This window comes from Silurus aristotelis (assembly GCF_946808225.1).
Source record: "Silurus aristotelis genome assembly, chromosome: 12".
Classification (NCBI taxonomy): domain Eukaryota; kingdom Metazoa; phylum Chordata; class Actinopteri; order Siluriformes; family Siluridae; genus Silurus; species Silurus aristotelis.
In genome coordinates, this window is record NC_139585.1 from 28,284,910 (window position 1) to 28,308,847 (window position 23,938).

The 23,938-nt window shown below is 40.2% G+C and overlaps 2 protein-coding genes across 2 annotated transcripts in view; one reads left to right on the plus strand and one right to left on the minus strand.

Moving 5' to 3' along the window:
* Positions 1 to 3,814, plus strand: part of erbb2 (erb-b2 receptor tyrosine kinase 2) — a 27,944-nt gene extending 24,130 nt beyond the window's left edge. Inside the window, exon 27 of the mRNA XM_083557071.1 lies at positions 5 to 3,814. Within this exon, the coding sequence (XP_083413197.1) occupies positions 5 to 312 (308 nt within the window). The 3' untranslated portion in view covers positions 313 to 3,814. The remainder of the gene's footprint in view (positions 1 to 4) is intronic.
* Positions 3,312 to 20,553, minus strand: kcnh6b (potassium voltage-gated channel, subfamily H (eag-related), member 6b; the record flags this gene model as incomplete). The annotated part of the gene is made up of 11 exons (XM_083557379.1): positions 3,312 to 6,615; positions 8,291 to 8,465; positions 8,623 to 8,892; positions 8,988 to 9,093; positions 9,172 to 9,365; positions 9,702 to 9,954; positions 10,094 to 10,293; positions 11,644 to 12,040; positions 13,421 to 13,846; positions 18,894 to 19,044; positions 20,450 to 20,553. The coding sequence occupies 11 exons, from the start codon at positions 20,551 to 20,553 to the stop codon at positions 6,396 to 6,398; spliced, it is 2,496 nt and encodes an 831-aa protein (XP_083413505.1). The 3' UTR covers positions 3,312 to 6,395.
* Positions 20,554 to 23,938: the final 3,385 nt, after the last annotated feature.

Genomic DNA, 23,938 nt, shown 5'->3' on the forward strand with positions numbered 1-23,938 from the left:
TCAGAGTACGTGAATCAGGATGTCCAATCCGAGCGGGCGAATACGCTGCCGCGTAAATCCACAGAAAGGCGTTTACCCAACGGCCTCAGCGCAGGCCACAGCGTGGAGAACCCCGAGTACCTGGTGCCAACGTCTCCCGCTTTCGACAACCCGTATTACTTGGATCTCGTAGCTAAAGTGCCGGGCGGGGCATCAGCGGGCGGAGTCACATCACCTCCCAGGCCGATCAACGGCTATGTGACGCCTACAGCGGAAAACCCGGAGTACCTGGGATTGGCTGAAACCTGGAGCGGACAGAGAGAGCGCACCTGAGACGGAGTGTAGGGGGGGTGAGGGGGTCAGGGATGAGCGAGTAAGTGCGCCTGTATGTCCTCTGGCTGTCGGATCGCTTAAAAAAAAAAAAAAGGCATCTTGATTTAAATGAATCGCAATTTTTAGCATGTGGATATAATTCACGCACGACAGTGTGTGTGGACACACTTGTAGGCAGTCGGATGGCCGTAACGGTGCCACTCTCAATTCGAGATAATCGTTCATTAATTAATTGTCATGTCTGAGTATTTTTGCCCAAAAGTGGCATTTCTTACGAGAGTCCTAATACATCTGAAGCAGTGAATAGGATGCATGGACGAATTCCTGGACAGTTTTTTGCGACGGACATCCAACATACCGAAAACCCGCTCCAATTCCCTCGTAATCCAATGTAGCATCCGCTGTGTGGACACCGTGGACCGTTTTCCTTTTTTTTCTTTTGTACCCGTTTCAGCGAACAATCGAAACATTAATCAATGCAAGACTTCCCCGGGGAAACCGGACAATCCAACGAATGGATTATGCAATTGTTTTAGTACGAGCCAACGGGAACTTCTTTCTTTCTTTTTTCCCTTTTCTTTTAAGACGAAACAAATGAAGCACGTGAAAATGTACGACCCGAGCGGCGCTGGATCACTACTTTCTTCAAAATCACTACTGATTCGGTTGTTCATTACGGCTTGTTTTTTTTTTTTTTTTTTGTGTCCCTCCCCTTTTTTGGTCTTCCAGAAATGGCAGCTCAGATCTGGTGTCATTAGTGCTGCTGTATCCGCTGTTAAACTCGGACATCTGGACGGAGCAGCTTTTATAGCTACACGTTAATGTGAGACTCGGCAACGGACGCGGAGGAGGACGAGGATTTTCAACGCACGCGTCCCGGCGCGAGGGATGTAGCTCTCAACAGAATGTTTCTTCGTGCCATTTGTGAAAACGTAGCAACTTCTCAGCTTTCAATCGAACATGATCGTTCATTGTCATGGCCGTTGCCTAGCAACGGTGTGTAACCCGGTGTGTCAGACTTCAGCTCTCATAATTTCAGAAAAGAAATAACTAATTGTGATATAACACTAACATGTGCGGAGAACAAGACCCATTAAGGTGCTTTTTTTTTTTTTGCGTGTTTAATTTAAAATAATTATTTTCTTTCTTTTTATCATTCGGTTTCTTTTTATCGGCAAATCTCTTAACGATCGTACCTTTTATTATCGATCGTTTTCGGGTGGAAATACCGTCCTTTTTTTTTTTATTAACAGTAAAAAACTTCTCCAAAACTCAGTCACGACTGAGGAAAAATACAGATTTTTCCTTTGTGTTACAGGGTAATATATACTATATGGACAAAAGTTTGTGGACACCCGAACATAAGATTTGTACGTGGTATAATAACCTCCACTCTTCTGGAACGATGTTTCAGCCACAAGGGTGTTAGGAAAGTCAGGTACTGATGTAGGTGAGGTGCAGTCAGCATTCCAGTTCAATCCAAACGGGGTGGAATTGGGTTGAGGGTCAGAGCTCTATAGCAGGAGATCTTCCACCCCAACTTGTGCAACGCATATCTTCATGGCGCACAGGAGGAGAGTCAACGCTGCTGCACCTGAAGACATTCTCTTCAGGGAAGAGACACATACGAGTGGGAAAAATTGGGTGTCCCAATACTTTTGACATTATCGTGTATATAATTTTTTTTTTTTTTTTTTTTTTTTTTACATTTTGAAAAAAAGAAAGGTCTAAAGAATTTTCCGATAAAACCTGTCAAAGTCCTCAGTTCACTTCTACCCACTTTTATCTAGAAAAGATTCTAGATTTAACAGAATCTTCAATTTAGTGAACAATTTACAATCTAGAATTGTACGTCACTATTATTAAACACACACCATATTCCAATCCGATATCGCTCAATTTTTCCGTACTTTCCGGCCCTAATCGAATTGTCTCCCATTTCTCTCGTATGTGTTTATCGCGAATCAAAAGCCTTTTTTTTTTTTTTTTTTTTTTGGACAAACAAGACGATTCTGACCACTGAAAAAAAAAACAAAAGAAAACGCATTTTTGGTAAGGGGTTTATTTCACAGCGATCACAAATCATCACATCGAATCAACCAGATAAAGGAAAGGAAAAAAAAAAAACATTTATACAAAACACTTCTCATGACTTTTTTAGCTTTTGACAGAGCGCGTAAACTTTTTTACTGTTTTTTTTTGTGTTTTTTTTTTTCCGTAAAGGAAGCAGATTTTGTTGAAGCACTGAACATTTTTTACGGTGGCAACGTGAAGAACTGCAGCTGTAGATTTCAGGAAGAAAAATAAATAAATAAAAGAAAAAGGGCAAGGGGTGCCATGATGAGATTTTATTATTTTTTTTGTCTAAATAAAAAGCGTTCGAGTTTTGAGAAGGGGAGGGGTTTATGGGGTGGGTGGGGTTTTCTGTAATGTATATGCGAAATGAAATTATAATAATTAAGTTCGACAGCACGCGGAGTTCGGGGGCCGAGAAGAAACTCGAAGAACACAAACAAACAGACAAAACAATTGATATCGAGAATATTGAAGGAGTTGTAAAAAAAAAAAAAAGAATTTTTTTTGTGTGATTTTAAAGAAAATCAAAAAAATCTTTTATTTTTTTTAATATTTTTTTTTATTCAGTTTTTAATGTTGTGTATTTTACTGTACATTTGGATTTGTTGCACTCGACATCTGAAAACTGCCAGCTGTGTGCGTGTGTGTGCGTGTGCGTGCGTGCGCGTGTGTGCGTGTGTGTGTGTGTGTGAGATTGAGAATGTTGTGTCTCAGCTTGTGTCTTTGTGTGTTCAGGCCCTGCTGTGTTTTATTTTGGTTATTGAGAAAAACTGTTTGTGATTTTTTTATTTTTTTTTTTTGTAAAAACTAATCAAAAATTGTATCAACTGGTGAAAAAAAAAAAGAAAATATATTTGTATATGATGCAGACACTGTAGGTTCAGGTGAGTGGGGACGTGTTTTTATTTTCTTAAGATAACGTATTTTATTTCCGAATAAACGCCTACACGGACCAGGCGTGGACGAGAAACATCAACAGAATGAAAGAATTGGAACAAAGTGGAATCGGGAAAGAAAAAGGAAATATAAGGGGTAGGGTGAGAGTGAAAAGAAAGAAAACCAAGGAAGAAAGGAGGAATGAGTTGGAGGACTTGAAAGAAAGCAAGCATGAAAGAAAGGAATGAAGCAAGGAAAAAAAATTTGAACCAAAGAAGAAAAAAACACAGAAAATTGTCAAATGAAAGAAAGGAAGGGAGGAAGGCGTGGAAGAAAAAGGGGTAAAAGAAATGCAAAGATTGAGAAAAAAAAACAAGAAAGATAAAACGGAGTGAAAACAACAGAAAGGAAGAAAGAAAGAGCGAAGAAGTGAAAGAAAAGAAAAACAAAAAAAGAAAGGATGCAGTAAAAATACAAAAAAGGAATGAAAGAAAAAGGTGAAAAATGAAAGAAAGGAATCAAGGAGGTGGGGGCTTTAGAGAGAGAGAGAGAGAGAGAGAGAGAGAGAGAGGAAAAACTAAAGAAATGCAGGAGGAAAGGAATAAAATAAAGGAGTAAATGAAAAGAAAAAAGAGAGTAAGGAAAAAACCAGGCAAAAAGATCGGATGGAGTGAAAGTACAACAAAGAAATGAAAGAATCAAATGGAAAAAAAGGGGCTGAAATTAAAAAAAAGCACAAAGTCAATCGTCACAAAGCTGCTCCAGTTACACAATCTTATAAAACAAAAAAGACTAAAAGACCGAAAAGAAATATAAATAAAAAGTAAATAAATGACAAAAGAATACATTTGGCTTCAGTAATACAACTCGGTATACGATCTAGCTAGTTAGTTTAATTAGCATAGATAACCCACAGCTGCATAATTTCACGTCAGAAGGTCATCAGCCAGGCTTTCGGCTCCTCCTGCTCAGACCTGCTGTACATTGATCCTGTGTGATATCAGTGCTGGGTTACTTCGCACTTTCTGACCAGACGCAAGCTTACTGCCAATTCTGTACTGAATAATTAGTGTTTCCTATTTTCCTCCGCCTGGTACTCATTCCTTCTTTTGCTTGTTTATCCGGTCTGATGAAACCTAGAGTTTAGGTTTTCCTCCAGAAAACCGATCAAAGCCAGGAGCATTCACCTTTTTAGAATTCTCTGTTGAGGCATATTTTCAGACATTTATTTCCGTCAAAGTCTCCGGTTAATGGCTAAGCCAGGATCCGAGCTGTGTTTATAGATTTTAGCCAGGCCTAACGAAGAATCTAAATTCCCTGGCAGAGAGGAGAACCTTGGAGAAGCGTGAAGCCGTGTCGTAGCCGTCGCAACCGGTGTCTTTGAGCCTACACGTTCGGTGCTTTCTTCATTCCTGTCTGTCGCCGTTGTATGGACGGCACTTAGCTGGGAAACCATAGACGTTGGCGTGAACTCAGGCCTGGCCGTGCTCTGAGGAGGTAAAAGTGGGGTACAAGCTATGAACTTCGCATTTTTTTAAAAAGAATAGTAATAGCTTAGGTCCATTCTGAAGCGATCTCCTTTAAATATGAAGAGCACGTAGTGGATGTACAACCCCAATCCCAATTCAATTGGGACACTGTGCAAACTGTAAATAAAAACAGAATGCAAAAATCCATATTCTATTTACAATAAGCAATCGATAAAAGAAAAACACATTGAATGTATATACCATCCGTCCACATCTGGGAACTGAGAAGACCTGTTGCTGAAGTTTTGGAAAAGAAATGTTGACCCATATGTGTCTGAAACTGAATTGTAGCTGCTCAACAGTTCTGGGTGTCCTTTGTTGTGTTTTTTTTTATTTCATGATGCGCCAAATGTTTCCAAATGGTGAAAGGTCTAGACTGCAGGCACTTTTCTAAGAAGTCATGCTGTTGTAATAGGTGCATAACGCAGTTAGCATTGTTTTGCTAACTGCATAAGAAAGGTTTTCTGGATGGAAGCATTTGTTGCTCTAAAACCTGCATATGCTATTCAGCATTGATGGAGCCTTTTTAAATGTACAAGCTGCCCATTCTTTAGGCACTAATGCACCACCATACCATCACCACCAGAGATGCAGCTTTTTGAACTGATAAAAAAGCCAGATGATCCCTCTCCTCTTTAGTCTGGAGGATGTGGTGCCCATGGTTTTCAAAAAGAAATTACATTTTCAATTTGTCGGACCACAGGACCTTTTGCCTCATTTTAAATTTTAAATGAGCTTTGGCCCAGAGATGATAGCAGCGTTTTTGGATCACCTTCAAACAAGGTACATCTCTTCAGTTTAAACATTTGATATGTTTTCTATGTTCTATTGTTAATAAAATATGGATGAAAAAAAATATATATATTTTTTCAATTTATATTTTAAACAGTATTATAAGTTTTCTGGAATTGGGGTTGTACACTTGCTCCTGAAGGTGCTCTGTAACAGATGTATTTAGGATTTTCTAGAGCTTCTATTACTTCTATGGGTTTATAAACCAGCAAATGGTATTGACAGATGCAATGGCTACAATTGATGACACTGTAGCATACACAGTTTTGTATATTTCAAACTAATCCTGGCTTTGTACTTGGCTGGGTTCTGTACATGGCAATTTGGATTTGAGATCAAAAGACTAATATGAGCTCAAATTAGAATGTCAAATATCAATTAAATTCTTAGTATAGCCCTTTTGACCATGGAAATATGAAATATAATTGTTAATGTATAAAAGAATGCATAGGATGAATGCCAATAAGTTTGTTCCTTATGACTGTTTATCCCAAATGAGCGAGCCGGTGGCGACAGTGTCAAGAAAAACCTCCCTGAGATGGCATGAGGAAGAAACCTTGAGAAACTCAGGGTTGGCGGCATTGAATTTCCATTTGTTACAGTTACATCATTGTTTAAGCTACAGTTCAGAGATAACCTAAATGACTGTTTATTAATTTCCTGATACTTACATCTAGATTTGCTAAACAACTTAGCACTTAAAAAAAAAGCTATACGAAAATCTATGTGTGTCTAAACAGATGGTGAAGCTTTTTGAAATGAATAGGGCATGGAAACGATCCCTTCAGAATGGACTACAGCCAACGGAATTCAAATTAACCTGGTCTTCACCTGGATCATAGTAGTTCTGCTTTCCACTTGCATGGGGTACAGGTTGTAGAGCACTGGAGCACTAGTTCCGTAAAGAATCGAAGGGTCTGGGCAGTGGCTACCAGGTGATACTGAGCTGTATGCTGGGGGTACAGGGGTAGTCTGTCTCTGAAGGAGCTGGAGAATGATGTTAATGTCTGCAGTCATTCTTGCCTCCAGTCTAGAAGATGAGATGTGACATTGATGCTTTTTTGCCAAACTTGCTTTTACCAAGGCAGGCTCACAGGTCCTGACAGTGAAAACCTATCTAGCATTTCTTTTCAAGTAATTTCAAGACTTAAACTTGTAGCATTTTATGTTAAGCCACTCTGGAGCCCCAAATCCAGGAAATCTTGACATTCTGAAGAGAAATGGTTCCTCAAGACTATAGTGGATGGACCTCTAAGGAAAATAACTCCAATGAGAAGAATGCACAGGAAAGCTTAAGAGGGATATTTTAAAGGATATTGTAGCTAGTGTGGAGAGGAAATGTGAAACAAAGTCACTAATTTTTACCAGTGATGCAATGGGCAAAGCAGCAGCAACAGAATTAATTCTAAACCTTCTGCTACTGGTCAAACCTAATCAAGTCAGCGAATGGTGCTTTACTTTGCAGCAGCTAAATGATCTCAAACATATCAAGCATTTACTGAGCCCCCCAAAAATAGTAAAATGGCAGGGCCAATTTTATTGTTTTTATTGTTTCTGAAGACAAATATGAGACAGTACATTTGAATGACAATTTTACAGTTCCTTATATCCTGGATTTGTTAAACAACTTAAAAAAAGGGCACCTCTGGTGGTAGGATATCCACTTTTTTTTTTGGTGTGCAAAATACCAGAACAGGGTGTCTTAAAATAATTAGATTTGATACATCAGGTTGGCAAACAGTGTTTCTGGATGCTGAATTCATTCTGCTGCCACCCTCATGATGTACTCATGATTGTCAATAAAGGCTTTCCCTTCAAAAAGTAGTCATGACACTACCTCTGCCATGTTCGACTGATGAGCTTGTATGCTTTGGATCATAAGCAGATAATTTATTTTTCTTTTTCTACAATATTGCGTTTCCATCATTTTGGTACCATCATTTACATTTTTGGTATTTGGGGGATGCCCTTTTATAGAGGGGTTAAGGGCCTTTTTATGGGCCAAGCAGTGGCAGCTTGGTGGTGCTGGGATTTAAACTTAAACAATGAGTGCTTTAACCACTATCTACCACCTCCTTGGTACAGGTTGATCTTGGTGTCCGACTGTCAGTGGCTCATCTTTGAATCCTATAGCTGACTAAGATTGTGTCTCTGCCCTGTGGAAGTTGTTGGGAAGGTCACGGACTCTTCTTTTTCTTGCAAACCAACTATCATTATCTGCTATTGTTTTGACTGGCTTGTTTAATGTCAGTTTGTTGAATTAGCCTTTCTGTTCTAAAGCTTTTGGAGAGGACTATATAATTTTCAAAAGCAATACAGAGTCAAAATCCAAAGTATTGCCAACTTTTGCTTACATATGGACTGCACTTTATGTTTGCAAACTGTTTTGCCAGACATACACTATATGGACAAATGTTTTGGGACACTTGGCTTTCTCCTGCACTAGATCCAACCCTATTAAAACCTTTGGAATGCTGACTGCACCCTATGCCCTTCCACCTCACTTATGTCAGTACCCATCTTTGCTAACACCCTTGTATTTAAATTAACACAAATGTCCACAAATCTAATGGAAAATCTTTCCAGAAGAGGAGGTTATTATAAGAGCAAATGGGAACCAAATGGGATGCTCAAAAAGAATATTCAACTCTTGGCCAGGTCTCAGCAAACTTTTGGCAATACATTTTTTTTTTTAACTGACCTACCTGTTAAGTTGACTTTGCAGTAACTCAAGTCTTGACTCAAGCTCACTGGGACAGTCTTCTGCTAACGGAGGTGGATGATAAGATGCTTGCACCGAACAGGACCGGTAAGGACGGCCTGCATACTGAGTGGGCCAAAGATCTGACCAGTAATGATACAATCCAGAAATATGAGCTCCTGCAGAAAGGATAGATGGGAATTTGAGAAGGCCTGAAATGGAGTGAACCTTCAAGCAACCAAAGCTTAAGTGAAATCATTTCCTCACAGTCAAGGATACAAAGATTTACACAAAAGATTCATTTTGATCCCCATGCTTGAGGATTGAAATAGGTACCTCTATCCATGCCAGGCTCTATGCCCATCCCAGATTTGCTGTTGGGTGGAATCACCCGTAGCGCAGCTGGAGGGTAATCCTGGGGGTCTCCTTCAGGAGTATATACCCGGCTATGCGAAAAAGGTGGTTTGTTGATGTTCTCATTAGACTGGGTTCTGGATGAGTCACAGCAACACAATTCATCCCAGTGAGTGTGAGGGCCAGCAAAGCATTGATGACCCACACTGGTACATGTTTGAACTGAACAGGAATCATCATGATCCTTTCCATCTGTTCAGGATGCAAAAAACAAATGTGTTTTTATTAACTTCATTGAAAATGATGGTACTCTAGGTACCCTTTGCTCGATGCAGTTGTCTGTTTACCTGGCCTGTTGCGTCTCTCGGGTGAGTTTTTGTGACATCGTGGGTGATTGATATGGTAATGGCACCCATTATCCTCACTGTGTAAGGTGTGAAGGACCTGATCTACCTGATTACAGAGAAAATCTGTGTGAACTTCAACCCAAAGCTTTGTATGGTCCACAAAAAGTAACTGTGTTTTGTGTACTTCTCTGAGGTTGAAGGTGATCTCCAGATTTCTCCAGAAGCTTTCTGCAAAGGCTGGGTACATATCTAGGACCTCCAAGAGATCGTCTCTCTGGATTTGATGGAGATCCGAATATGTGAGTGTCCTCACATCTGCATTGCTGTGGCCAGGTTCGGTGTACAAGTGAATGGGTTCGCCGAAGATATTGTTTTTTCCTTAACATAAATAAATGTTGAAAAAAATAATTTGGAACTGGGAAATAAGAATAAGTCATGAAGATCTAACTTCTAAGTTAGCCTTGAGTACTGACTTTTACTGAGGTAATACAGCATTTTACCTTGTGCATCTCTACTTTTACTCAAGTACATGGTTTATCTGTAAGCTGTATTATGCTGTAATTATAAAAACTTTCCTCAGCTCATCCCAATCTTTTACACATGCGTCAGTTAATAACTTACAATACAAAAATGCTATACTTATAAAACCCTATTGTAGAACTAGGACATCGCATGCTCTGATTTCCTCTGTTCTGATCCCCCCACTTTGTTTACCTAGTATTGCGAGCACAATGTCATTGCAGGACACCTGAATCGAGCCATGGGAAATGAAGTACAGGGTCTGGAGAATATCACCGTGATGGTAGAGAGTGTCCCCTGGTGGAGAGTGGGTGGTTTTTAAGCGCATGGCAAGAGCTCGGAGACAGGCTTTACTGGCTCCCTTGAAGGCCTTGCAGTTCTGCAGCAGGTTGCGGTTTAAGTGCAGACAGATATCAGCCTGTAGGCATTCAGGAAAGCCTTTCAAAACCTACAAAAAATATCAAGAGTTTTTATCTATCCCAAAAAAAGAACAAGCGATGCATATCCACCAAATGTATTTGTTTGATCAATAATAATTCTTGGATTTAGATTTGTGTACATGGTGTTTGAGGTGCACATGTTCTTACCGCATTCATATCGATGCCGTTGGTGTATGACCAAGCATGCTGGAAATACTCCTCCAGCCTTTGCCTCAGGCTTGGAGGTATTTGGTGGAAACGGATGAACTCTTTGACCCTCAGCAACTGCGTGTGGTAGCGCGTGGTTCCAGAATAAAGACGCTGTATGATTGCCGAGACGTTCCCAAATATGCTGGCATACATTAAGGCTGGAATATTGGAAGAATAACAAAGAAATCTTTCTTGAAAAAAAAAAAAAAAAGGAACTGTCAAAATACACTGGGATTTTATTCTTATTAAGTTGAATTGTAGCTAAAAACTGAAATACAGTAATACTGTATATTTCGATACTCGGACGTAGTAGCATTTCTTTTTTAACCATTTTAGGTCGTATGATTTTTAGGCTTAAAATGCACAGAAAGCACAAAAAAGAACGCTACGGCACTGTTCCCGCGGTAATTCGAGATTCTTCATGCATCTGTTTTGCAACCAGACTTAAGCCCTCACAAGTTTCATCGCGGGAGTTTGTGTCGAGTTCCGAGCATTCGAAAAGTGACGAAACATTTTTCAGTTGTCATAGTGACGAGTACCGAATTTGAGTTCTGCAGCTGATTAATACAGAGGTATTACTCTACTCTAGAACAGGACCGAATGATTATTCATAAAAACCAATTCACATTTCTGTCAAATAAGCCTTTTTTTTTTTGCCCTAAACTGATTTTCTAACCACTTATTTATTTCACAGAACTATATTGCAGCTTTCTAGGTATTATCACTGGAATGGTACCTTTATGGATGGTAGTACCTCTCTATGGAGTGTACCTTTCAATTTGAACCTAAAAGACATAAGTTATGGGCTTCATCTACATTTACCAAATTCAGCAGATTCCCCTTATCCAGAACAACTTACAACTTTTTCATTTGTAGAACTGAGCACTTGAGAGTTAAGGGCCTTGTTTAGGGGTGCAGCACTGGCAGTTGAAAAATGCTGAGATTTCAACTCATGACATCTTACAGTTACCACAAGGCTACCACTTCCCCTTTGTCTACATTTTCTGTATCTTTCAAAACTAATAATTTGAGGAGAATTGTCTGTAAATTGACTAGACCATCCCATGGCACAAGGGTATATTCCTGGTATTATTAGGTAGAAGTGCATTTACCAATTGTAACTTCTTGGGGAACAGTTGTACTGTAGAGGGGACAGATACTTGACTCTTAAATTTGAGGAAACTATTGAACTAGAGCATAATTTCCAAGGAAACAAGATTGTACACGATTCCTTGTACACTTAAATAGCAAATGCAGGATATAGTGTACTGTTAAAAGCACACTACTTTAGAGGGGACATTTACAATTCCTGTACCTTTGGGAATAGACAAGCCGATTTGACCCAAGAATTTCAATATTAGACTGCAACTTTTAAGGTACAAACTCTCGTCACATAGACACATAGAGAGTCTAAGATATATTTCCTTTAAAATTGTTAAATGTGGAGCTTTAGGATGGCCCTTGGTTTTGGCAACATAATCTAGCTGAATTCATATAGAGGAACTTACAGCCAATAAGCATGACACAGATGGAGAAGATCTTTTCCGAGTTGGTGTTGGGTGAGACATTCCCGAAACCCACACTGGTCAGGCTGCTAAAGGTAAAGTACAGTGCAGTGACATACATATCTTTTATGGACGGTCCAGAGGTGGCATCACTGTCGTTATAATACTTCCCGAGTTGATCAGCCAGGTTATCCAACCAGCCTGTTTTCATGTAGGGCCTCTCGACGTGGCCGATGGCATACCAGATACACGCCAACCAATGAGCGATGAGCACGAACGTACACATGAGCAATAATAGGACTGCAGCTCCGTACTCTGAGTACCGGTCTAACTTCCTGGCCACACGAACCAATCGGAGCAGTCGTGCAGTCTTCAGGAGGCCAATCAGAGTACTTGTCGTCTGAAGTTAAATGATAGCAAGCATGGTTGAAAGGGAAGGAAAGTACACATTATGGATATTTTTCAGATATTATTTTTCAAATTTTGCCAGATACCATTATCTATGCTTTATTTAGTCCTTATTGGGGTCAACAATTATGTATACAGTAGTATATACAGCACATACTATACAGAGAGGTGCAGTGAACTAGGACTTGATGACCCTGGGGTGTCAGGAATTGTTCAGAAGCAGTGGGAGCTTGTTCAGAGCCCCTTGCCGTTAGTTAGAATGGAGCATAGTTAGAATGTCGTGGTGCCCAATGAGCGTTCACTGTAAAGCCTTTTATAAGAATGGTTATAGTGTGAGTGCTGTGAGTGAAAAGGGAATTTCACCATCATTGCCAGTTAGGACATCAGGATCGTGTCCTGTCTGCTCTTACACTTAAACCATGGGTGCATAATTCTAAAGAAACTGCTCAACACGGCGATGATGTGTGTTGGAAAAGAGGTGGAAAAAAGTGGCGTGGGCCACTCACGATGGCAGCTTAATCAGCCTCGATATTATTTGGTATATAGGAGTTCGAACACCACCTGGTGACTAATTTTTTTAAGGCTGAAACAATTTTTTTCGAAATGAGCAGGCGGGACAAGATCCTGACGTCCTAACTGGCAATAGCATAGCATCACTCACATTAGCATTTAACCGTGAACGCTCGTTGCGTACCACTCCACTGCTCCATTATGACTAACGGCAAGGGGTTCTAAACAAGGTCACATTCCACACAATGGCCGAAGTTCCAGGAACTCCTAGTTCCAAAATTTCCCTATATGTATGCAAACTACACCGAGCAGGCATTACATTATGACCACCTGTCTAATATCATGTTGGTCCCCCTTTTGCTGCCAAAACAATTTTTGTTTTTTTTTAGTTACAGGAGCTCGTCTGTTGGATCGGACCACACGGACCAGCCTTCGCTCCCTATGTACGTCAATGAACGTCCGCCGTCCACGACCCTGTCGCCGGTCGTTCCTTCTTTGGACCACTTTTGATCGATACTCACCACTGCAGACCAGGTACATCCCACAAGAGCTGCAGTTTTGGAGATGCTCTGACCCAGTCGTCTAGCCATCACAATTTCACCCTTGTCAAACTCAAATCCTTTTCTCCTGCTTCTAATACATCAACTTTGAGTGTTCACTTGCTGCCTAATATATATACCCACAAACAGGTGCCATGATGAAGAGATAATCAGTGTTATTCACTTCACCGCTGTCATAATGTTATGCCTGATTTTAACGTACATTTAAAAAATTTACTTGTGTGTCAAATAATCCCAGTAATAATAAGCCAATTTTCAATAATAGTCAGCCAAGCGTAATATCCATCCAGATCATTTCTCACCTCATCTGACCCAGATTTAAAGATGAGCAGGTCAAAAGGCAGGGCAGCAACTATGTCAAAAAGAAACCAGCCTTTAATGTAGTGGATGGCAATGTGTTTAGGATGCGTCACCACTTCGTCGTTAGTATCGACGTAAGTGGTGCGAAAGCTGATCACGATGTCCACCATGAACAAAACGTCTACGATGGCGTCGACGATGTTAAGCGGGTTGCAGATGTAACTGCACACATGCCGCTGATCCTCCGCCAGGTCGTTAAGCAGGAATGCAGCGGAGTACGGGGTGAAGATTGCAGTGTAGAGCACTAGGAGCAGGATGACCCAATCCCATGCTGCTTTAAAGGGACTGTAGTGCATCATAATCCATTTATGGACATCCGGATTTTGGAGCTGGTACTCAGGGAAGACATTGGTGCCCAGTGACAGCGTCTGTATAAAGAAAATCATACAAAGTTTTTTACAGTACAACAGACACAACAATGCAGATCATGGGAAAGTAAGATGGCTAGAAGAATAAGATCACTCTTGGGTTTTTGGCAGTGGTGAATGGTGGTGACTTGATAAAATATTACTCCAGTAAAAGTACTCCCTTTTAACTTTCACAACATAGAGCTACATAACAGAACACACCGCTAAGGACCAAAGTAAGTGTCCTCACCACATAAAGTGTACTGTGTGCAAAAAAACTGTTGCACAGTCTGAATGTGAGACCCAAATGCTTCAGAGCCTCTTCCCTGAAGGTAGGAGAGTGTGTGTGAGGAGTGTGTGACGGGTGTGTGGGGTCGTCCACAATGCTGTTGGCTTTGCGGATGCAGCGTGTGGTGTAAATGTCTATGATGGAGTGGAGAGAGACTCCGATTATCTTCTCAGTTGTCCTCGCTATCCTCTGTGGAGTCTTGCGATCCAAGACAGCGCAGTTCCCATACCAAGCAGGGATGCAGCTGCTCAGGATGCTTTTAATGGTCCCTCTCTAAAATGTGGTCAAAATCGGGGGAGGGAGATGGGCTTTCCTCAGCCTTTTCAAAAAGTAGGGTGCTGCTGGGCTTTGTTGGTGATGGATCTGGTGTTGAGTGACTAGGTCAAATTCTTAACCAGATGAACACCAAGGAATTTGGTCCTCTGGAGGATCTCCACGGGGGATCCATTGATGATTAGTGGAAAATGGCCGCTCTGTGTTCTCCTAAAATCAACAACCATCTTTCTGGGTTTTGTCAACATTCAGAGACAGGTTGTTGTCTCTACACCAGGCTGTTAACCGTTAAATATTCTCTCTGTAAACTGACTCTTCGTTCTTGCTGATGAGACCCACCACGGTTGTGTCATCGATGAACTTAATTATGTGGTTTGAGCTGTGCAGTGTTTTAGTTATTATCTCGTGTAAATCCCATACTGCAGTGCCTGTGTCCGCTTGAGGTGAAATATAAACGGCACTGACTATGACCGTGCTGAATTCCCGAGGTAGATAAAAGGGCCGACATTTGATTGTCAGTAGTTCCAGATTTGGTGTGCAGAAGCGTGAAAGGGGAACGATGCTCATGCTGTCGCACCAGTGGTTGTTCAGCATCAGACACACTCCACCTCCTCTTGACTTCAGTGTTCTGTCCATTCGGTAAACCGGTAAAAAGATTTGGCCGGCTGGATGGCGTGGTTTGGTACCGCTGGGTTCAGCCATGTCTCGGTGAAGCAGAGAAGGTTGCAGTCCCAAATGTCCCCCTGGAACTTGACCCTTGCCCTGAGGTCGTCGACCTTGTTTTCCAGTGACTTGACGTTGGGTAACAGAATACTAGGTAAGGGAGCGTGGTGTGCCTGTTCCTGACGCCGGCTCGTTTCCCTCGCGGACGCCTTTGTTCTCCCTCAGGATTTCACTCGGCCAGCATGGGGCCGGGTTTAAAAACGGCAAAAGGTGAGTGGATTGTACACCAATAGATATAAGAGTGTCTCTGTCATATCTAATGATGATTAGATTAATGATAGAATGATAACTAAGTAAATAAAAGTATAAAATAAACAAAAAAATAGAAAACATAGTCAGAGCAGTCGTGGCGGCAGCCGACCTCACCGGTGCCATCTTGAACCATTTCCATCATGTGGAAATCATTCTAGTATTTGTGAAAATGGACAGGAGAGGCCTAAACACTATCAGAAGCACTGACCTACATTTACAACCTAAATTCTAATATTTGTTCGATGTAATCGTATTCATTTATTCTCGACAGTTTATTCTCTTAATTTTGTAGCGTTTCTCTTGGCTGTGCTGCTTCCAGTACGTGTATGTGGATGTTAGATTTTTTTTTTGTCCAATCAGATTTCAGCCTCTATTTGCTGCCATGTCAATCTAATCTGTCCAGGGCCTGCAAAGTCAGTACTGCTGGCTCTTTTACCTTAGTCTCCTTAAGAAAATAGCTTTGTTTATTTAACCATTCAGATTTCATATTCGCCTCACAGGGCAGCCAGCTGGCCCAGAATAGCGTCAGCATTTTTCTGTTCTCTGATTGGTTGGTCAGAGGGAAACTGTTACAGCAAAGTTCGACTGGCAAAACACGTGTGTAGCTCTGCACACATTAATACATCTGATTTCGAATTTTTTCACACCTACAGAGGAAGAGAAAATGATTTGGTCTCGGGCATACTTAAAAATAGATTTTGAAGAAAAGCTAGACATCATGAGGAGGTCGGCCAACCCCGAAGCTAGCTAGCTTGTCTCAGCCCAGAAAATGGTTTGTTCACCACTTCCAGACCAAATTACAATGGAAAAATTATAATGCTATACAATTCAACAAGGTACAGACAGGTCACTTTTATATCCTTGGTTCAGACAGACAGCAAATCGTCAATCAGTGCCTACTGACTTCTAATGCATGGCCCCTTTCACAAACAGGACTTTGTATTGAAGAAAAAAAAAAACATAAAATAATACCAGACAGTCGTTCACTGTTCTGTTATCAGGAAGATGCAGCTCTACCTCTGCCATGTTAATCTGTATTCTATGAGACTCTCAGGACACGCCTCGGTCGCCGTAGTGTTGCGATTCGTCGTATTCACGTAGCAGCAGCGATGCTGATAGAACGCGCTCGAGTAACAGTTTATCGATCTACATATCAAATATTGGTCACAGATTATCACAAATTATCACGCATCTACCAATAATTATATGCCCATTTTTACCAGCGCAAATATGTACAAAAATGGCGCGTTGTGATACAAATGCCAACTTGCACACTTTTTTTAATTGATGCATCACAATAGAAAGATATAAGGGATATCAAGTAATAAAAGGTTTCTGTAGAGATGAGAACCAAAAGTTCTATAGTTTTTGGTTAAAATGTAGCCCAAAACTAATAAGTACTGGATGAAAATAATCTTCTATGGTTGTTCATCAATCCTTATCACTTTAGAAAAACAAGGGAAAGTGGGCATCAGCTGACATCAGGGATCGATTTGATTGCAGCCCCTATATGGGAGTATCTCTGTCCTAATGATGTTTCCGCTGGGGCATGTTCACCGCTACGCTTCAGTCTCTGTGGATTCCGACACACCAAATAGGCAGCAATCGATTTCTTTTCATTAACATCTAGATACCTACTTTACAGATGTAATGAAAACTGAAGATCTGGGCTGAATTTTTGGATTGGACAGATACTAATACTGCCAGAAAAAAAAAGCTTATGGTTCACAGGTTGAGACGGGGGTCCTGCGGAACACGATTATAACATTTTTTTAAAACAAAAGAGATGATTGTTGACCCCCCCAGTCAGCTACTGTGGTGATCCACTTTCCACTGCACATCAATGAAGCAAATGTGGGGACAATCAAAATCTCTTAAGGTTCTTGTGCATGTAACACACTTTTTAAACACTTTTTATATACATTTTATAAAACATTTTAGTTATAATATTTAACTTCTAGTGGTTGCAAGTCTTGAAATAGTTCAACAGTAGCACTGTAATGTCATGAAAATGTTTTACTTCTGTAATAATCTCCCAACATAAGTGAATTTCCCTGCCAGTATTTGATCATAAAATTGGAGGAGGTTGGCATTTGCTTTATATTTCCTGAACATTTTTGTGTGCCAACTAAAGCCACATATAACAGATTTTTTTCTATTTCTCTTTCAGTTCTTTTTTTAAAGATCATGGAAAGCAACTTAAATAATGGGTTATTGCATTATTGTTGCTCAATGGGTTCTTGAATGTAATTAATTTGCACTTGGCCTTTCAACATCGGAGTGTTTATGCCAGTGGCGGGCCGTGCTTTTGGTACCTGGGCCTTCAGTCGGGACGTACCCGACTTAATCCACCTCTTAATACCACCACTATCACATCGCAATTATAGAAACCATCAATACAATACAAAAACACAATATAACAACACGTGGCATTACAGAGAGAGGCATTTCACATATAGAGGGTGAAAACCATTTTACTAAAGCAAGAAACCCAGTTAAGACTCCAAACCTCTACACTACAACCACAACTGTGCACCTACAACATCTGGAGCAGTTCAGAATCAATATTTGTCTAATAACATGACAAAAACATTAAAATGTAAATAAGATACAACCTACTCTCCAGAGACGCAGACTCATAATTTGCAGTGCCCCTTTAGAGGCTGTAATTCAGTGGTACCGCTCGTATTCACTGGTCTGGAAGTGGTGAACAAAACCCTTTCCCGGGCTGAGATAAGCTAGGGGTTGGCCGACCTTTCCTAGCCGTCTAGCTTTTCTTAAAAATTTATTTTTAAGTATGTTTTAAGTATGAATCAATTTCTCTTTCTCAGTCAGCGATTGTGGGCATAAAACAAGTCAAACTCTGATGTATTAATGTTTGCAGAGCTACAGACGTGTTTTGCCAGTTGAACTTGGCAACAGTTTTTCCTCTGACCAACCAATCAGAGAACGGAAACACGCTGACGCTATTTTGGGCCAGCTAGCTGTGCCCAGAGGCGAATTTGAAATCTGATTGGTTAAAGAAACAGACTTATTGCTAATATAGTTTAAGGTACATGGGCCAGCACTACTAAGTGTCCTTTCAATTATAAGGAAGAATCCTACAGGCACTAAACTTGTACATTTTAACTTTATAACCTATTTATCTCTGTGAAGCTGCTTCAGGACAATGTGCATTTTTGAATGTGCTCTACAAATAAAAATGTAATTGAAAACAACACCACCTTGCTTGTGTTGCTATCTTAATGCAATTTTGACATCATTGATCATAAAACCTACGAAAAACTAGAAAAACTGCTCTCTCCTGTTTCAGGTCTTATTTGACTGATCGTTATCAGTTCGTTGATGTAAACGGTGAGTTCTCTACACATTTACTGAGGTAAAGTTTGGCATTCCACAAGGATTTGTCTTAGGCCCACTGCTTTTTTTTGATATATGGATAACATATACAGGATATTTGGAGAACTAATACTGATACAAATATTGGCGCCCGTAGCTGAAGTAATAATACGTGCTGTGATGTTCTTTTACCTTAGACATGGTGACGAGCTCAATGTTCGGGGGTGAACCCCTGGAGATAGAACGCCTGGGACGGCTGAAGCTGAGGGAGAAAGCTGGGAAGCGGTTGGCAACTCCACACTTCATCTGGTCAGGGTTGGCAGGAGTGCTCAGCACACTGAAACTGCTTTGTCACAAGGTGAGAGGAAGTTAGGACAAAAACTTGATGATGACCAAAGTTTTTGTGAATTATCTCTAGATAACTTGTCTTGGGAAGTAAATAGCCAGAGCAACATTTCAAAACCGAAGCCCAGGAACTTTTTTTCACGATGTGCACAAGGGAAATACAGTTCAGAGACTAAACATTTTATCAAAGGCACAATAGAGATCTGGGAAAGAAGAAGGCATGCGTGAACATGATCCAGAAACGCCACCAAGCACCTTTTCACGGTTTCCACTTTGCCTCAGTACATTCTATACAAGCTTTAGCCCAGAGAGGATGCCAAAGTTTCTGGCTCATGTTTTTACGCATAACTTCTTGCTGTGATTTAAACACTGGCGATTGAAACTCTGACTGCATCCCAGGTCTCCTCACTGCTCCTACATCAGTTTTGTCCATATCGTTTTTATACAGTAGGAATACTTTCCACTCCAAACTTTTTCCCCCAGTGTCTTACTGTCTTCATTTTTTTTTTTTATTCAATACTCATGTTTTTTTGCTTGGTAAAATATCAATACCCCACACATTACATTTATGAATGTTGAACAAATCCAACAATTCTTCTCTCTTTGCGTTTCTTTCTCTTTTCTCATGCTCTTCTTTGTCTCTGTCCTTTTTTTAATCATTCATCTCAGTAAAGGGAGGATATTATAACAGCAAATAAGGACTAAATGTGGTTTGGGATAAAAAAAAATTTAGCAATTTTATGGTCTTGTCCATACAATAATAATAATAAAAATAAATAATAATACAATTTATATATTATATAATGTTAGTAACGAATTTTCAAAGCAGCTAATTTGATTATGTAAATGTTTTATGTTTTTATGTTAAGTTAATTTTGTATGTTAATTTGACTTACATTACTGATAAACATTCGGGCTCCATCTTTTATTGATTACATTATTATTATTATTATTATTATTATTATTATTATTATTATTATTATTATCATTATTATTAATTAAATTGTTTAAAAAAATAATTATTGTTGTTTTTCTTTATTCACCTTCACCTTATTCACCTTATAAGATTTTTATTTATTAAATTCAATTTAATTTCTTCTATAATGGTTTTATCGCAATTCCACTTTTTAATCCTTTAATTATTTTATTAATAAAAAATTATATTTGTGTCTATGGTTGTATGTGACATCCATTTAGAATTTCAATGGTCTTTTACTTATGTTTGTTATATTATTGCACTATATCTACTTTTCACATTTGAGTTGTTTTCATATTGAATTATTATTATTTTTTTTTCCGAAACAATTTTTGATTTCTTTATTTACATTTTTCACTTGACGATTAACAATCCGTCCACCACTAGGTTTAAAGCAAGAACCCGGGATTATAAGTTTTGCTCTTACCGGAATAATGTCCTTCGCTCCGATCGTCTGGTTTTAAAGGAGTCCGGGGTGTTTTTTTCAGCTCGGGTCTTCTTGTGACTGTGTGACAGCGCTGTGGTCCACATACACATTCATTCTCATCGCCGAGTACCGATCAATCCCTCGTTAACGGATCGAAGAGATAGATGGCGCGGTCATGTTGTCGCACGTTACGTAACGAGGGACAACAAAAATAAAGACCGAAAACATGTCTTGGTTGTGAAATAAATTTGAGGATAGAAAAAAGCTGAACTATTCGCACCTGACCAATCAATTGCGGCTACAGAGCGGTTATTGTGTCACGGTATTGACCGAACAGCTGGATGTGGGTCTGCATTTAGAGCAGGGGTTGACCTTTAGATTTCACGCCGCATGAACGGGCCTGCTTTTAATGAGATCTGAATGAAGAAACATCATCGACAGGTTGTGATTGGTTAATGCTGAAGACATTAGGTGTCTCTAGAGAGATTTTGCATTACTGAATAGTTGTGAGTTCACAGTGATATAGTTTTCTCCCTGACTCCGTTTTCAGCTTTTTATTACTGCATATATTTACACATTTAGTCCCAATTCACTCTTATAATTCCCTCCACTCTTCTGGGAAGATGTTTCACTAGATTATGCTGATGGATATTTGTGTTCATCAGCCACAAGGGTGTTACGAAAGGCAGGTACTGATGTACAGTGAGGAAAATAAGTATTTAAACACCCTGCTATTTTGCAAGTTCTCCCACTTAGAAATCATGGAGGGGTCTGAAATTGTCATCGTAGGTGCATGTCCACTGTAAGAGACATAATCTAAAAAAAAATCCAGAAATCACAATGTATGATTTTTAAACTATTTATTTGTATGATACAGCTGCAAATAAGTATTTGAACACCTGTCTATCGGCTAGAATTCTGACCCTCAAAGACCTGTTAGTCTGCCTTTAAAATGTCCACCTCCACTACATTTATTATCCTAAATTAGATGCACCTGTTTGAGGTCGTTAGCTGCATAAAGACACCTGTCCACCCCATACAATCAGTAAGAATCCAACTACTAACATGGCCAAGACCAAAGAGCTGTCCAAAGACACTAGAGACAAAATTGTACACCTCCACAAGGCTGGAAAGGGCTACGGGGAAATTGCCAAGCAGCTTGGTGAAAAAAGGTCCACTGTTGGAGCAATCATTAGAAAATGGAAGAAGCTAAACATGACTGTCAATCTCCCTCGGACTGGGGCTCCATGCAAGATCTCACCTCGTGGGGTCTCAATGATCCTAAGGAAGGTGAGAAATCAGCCCAGAACTACACGGGTGGAGCTGGTCAATGACCTGAAAAGAGCTGGGAACACCGTTTCCAAAGTTACTGTTGGTAATACACTAAGACGTCATGGTTTGAAATCATGCATGGCACGGAAGGTTCCCCTGCTTAAACCAGCACATGTCCAGGCACGTCTCAAGTTTGCCAATGACCATTTGGATGATCCAGAGGAGTCATGGGAGAAAGTCATGTGGTCAGATGAGACCAAAATAGAACTTTTGGGTCATAATTCCACTAAATGTGTTTGGAGGAAGAAGAATGATGAGTACCATCCCAAGAACACCATCCCTACTGTGAAGAATGGGGGTGGTAGCATCATGCTTTGGGGGTGTTTTTCTGCACATGGGACAGGGAGACTGCACTGTATTAAGGAGAGGATGACCGGGGCCATGTATTGCGAGATTTTGGAGAACAACCTCCTTCCCTCAGTTAGAGCATTGGAGATGGGTCTTCCAACATGACAATGACCCGAAGCACACAGCCAGGATAACCAAGGAGTGGCTCTGTAAGAAGCATATCAAGGTGCTGGAGTGGCCTAGCCAGACCTAAACCCAATAGAGAATATTTGGAGGGAGCTCAAACTCCGTGTTTCTCAGCAACAGGCCAGAAACCTGACTGATCTAGAGAAGATCTGTGTGGAGGAGTGGGCCAAAATCCCTCCTGCAGTGTGTGCAAACCTGGTGAAAAACTACAGGAAACATTTGATCTCTGTAATTGCAAACAAAGGCTACTGTACCAAATATTAACATTGACTTAACATTATTTAAGTCCACTAAAGGTGGTAGAGCATTTTCACATTTAGCTCCTAAACTCCGGAATAGTCTTCCTGACAGTGTTCGGGGCTCAGACACACTCACCCAGTTTAAGTGCAGATTAAAAAAACATATCTTTTTAGCAAAGCCTACACATAACACACATCACATATCATAACTTTGTGCTCCAAAACATCTGATCACTTGAACATTATCAACTTGTGCTGTTAATATCATGAACAGCAGTTACGCTAATTCCTCTCCACTGCTTCTCTTTCTCTCCCCATCCCGAGACACCCTGAGGTTTGGCCAGCTTCAGTCACCTCCCACCTCGTGATGATTACGGACCTTTGAAGAAGTAGATGCAGAACTTGCAAACATCCCGAACCATCTAGAGACGTACCAGTGCTATTTGGATCCCGCTACATGTGTGGAGTTTGACATTGGACCTCCTGGAGTGTTTAAAGGCTCTGGCATGGAGAAGCTAATGCTGGATCTTTGATGATCACAAATGCTGATCTTATAAAACTAGGAGCTACTAACCATATAGACTGTATAAGACTGCAGAAAGAACATCACTTATAATCTTATACTCCAGTAATCATGTTAGTTCTCACTCTCCAGTGTTCTGTATTGTTGAAAGATTTATGATCAAACTCTTGATGTCACCCAAATGAGGATGGGTTCCCCCTTTTGAGTCCGGTTCCTCTCAAGGTTTCTTCCTCATAACATCTAAGGGAGTTTTTCCTTGCCACAGTCGCCAGCGGCTTGCTCATCAGGGACAAATTCACACCATTCACCTTAACTGTTGATTTGTGTAAAGCTGCTTTGAGACAATGTCTGTTGTGAAAAGCGCTATACAAATAAACTTGACTTGACTTGACTTGACTTTCTCAGGTGTTCAAATACTTATTTGCAGCTGTATCATACAAATAAATAGTAAAAAAATTATACATCGTGATTTCTGGATTTATTTATTTTTTTAGATTATGTCTCTCACAGTGGACATGCACCTACGATGACAATTTCAGACCCCTCCATGATTTCTAAGTGGGAGAACTTGCAAAATAGCAGTGTTCAAATACTTATTTTCCTCACTGTAGGTGAGGAGACCTGAGGTGCAGTCAGCATTCACATTTATCCCAAAGGTGTTCAGTAGGGATGAGATCAGAGCTCTATAGCAGGAGATCTTCCTCTCCAAAGCATGTAAACCAGACCTAAAAGGAGCTCACTTTGTGCACAGGGGCATCGCCATGCTGGAATAGGTTTGGGTTTCTGAATTCAAGTGAATGCAAAATGTTATCATAGCGCATCTAAAGATGTCCTGTGCAAAGACTCTCTCTTTTAGTTATTGCTGGAGTCCCCAATTGCCCACTTATCACACAGTACAGTGTCTAACTTCTTATATAACAA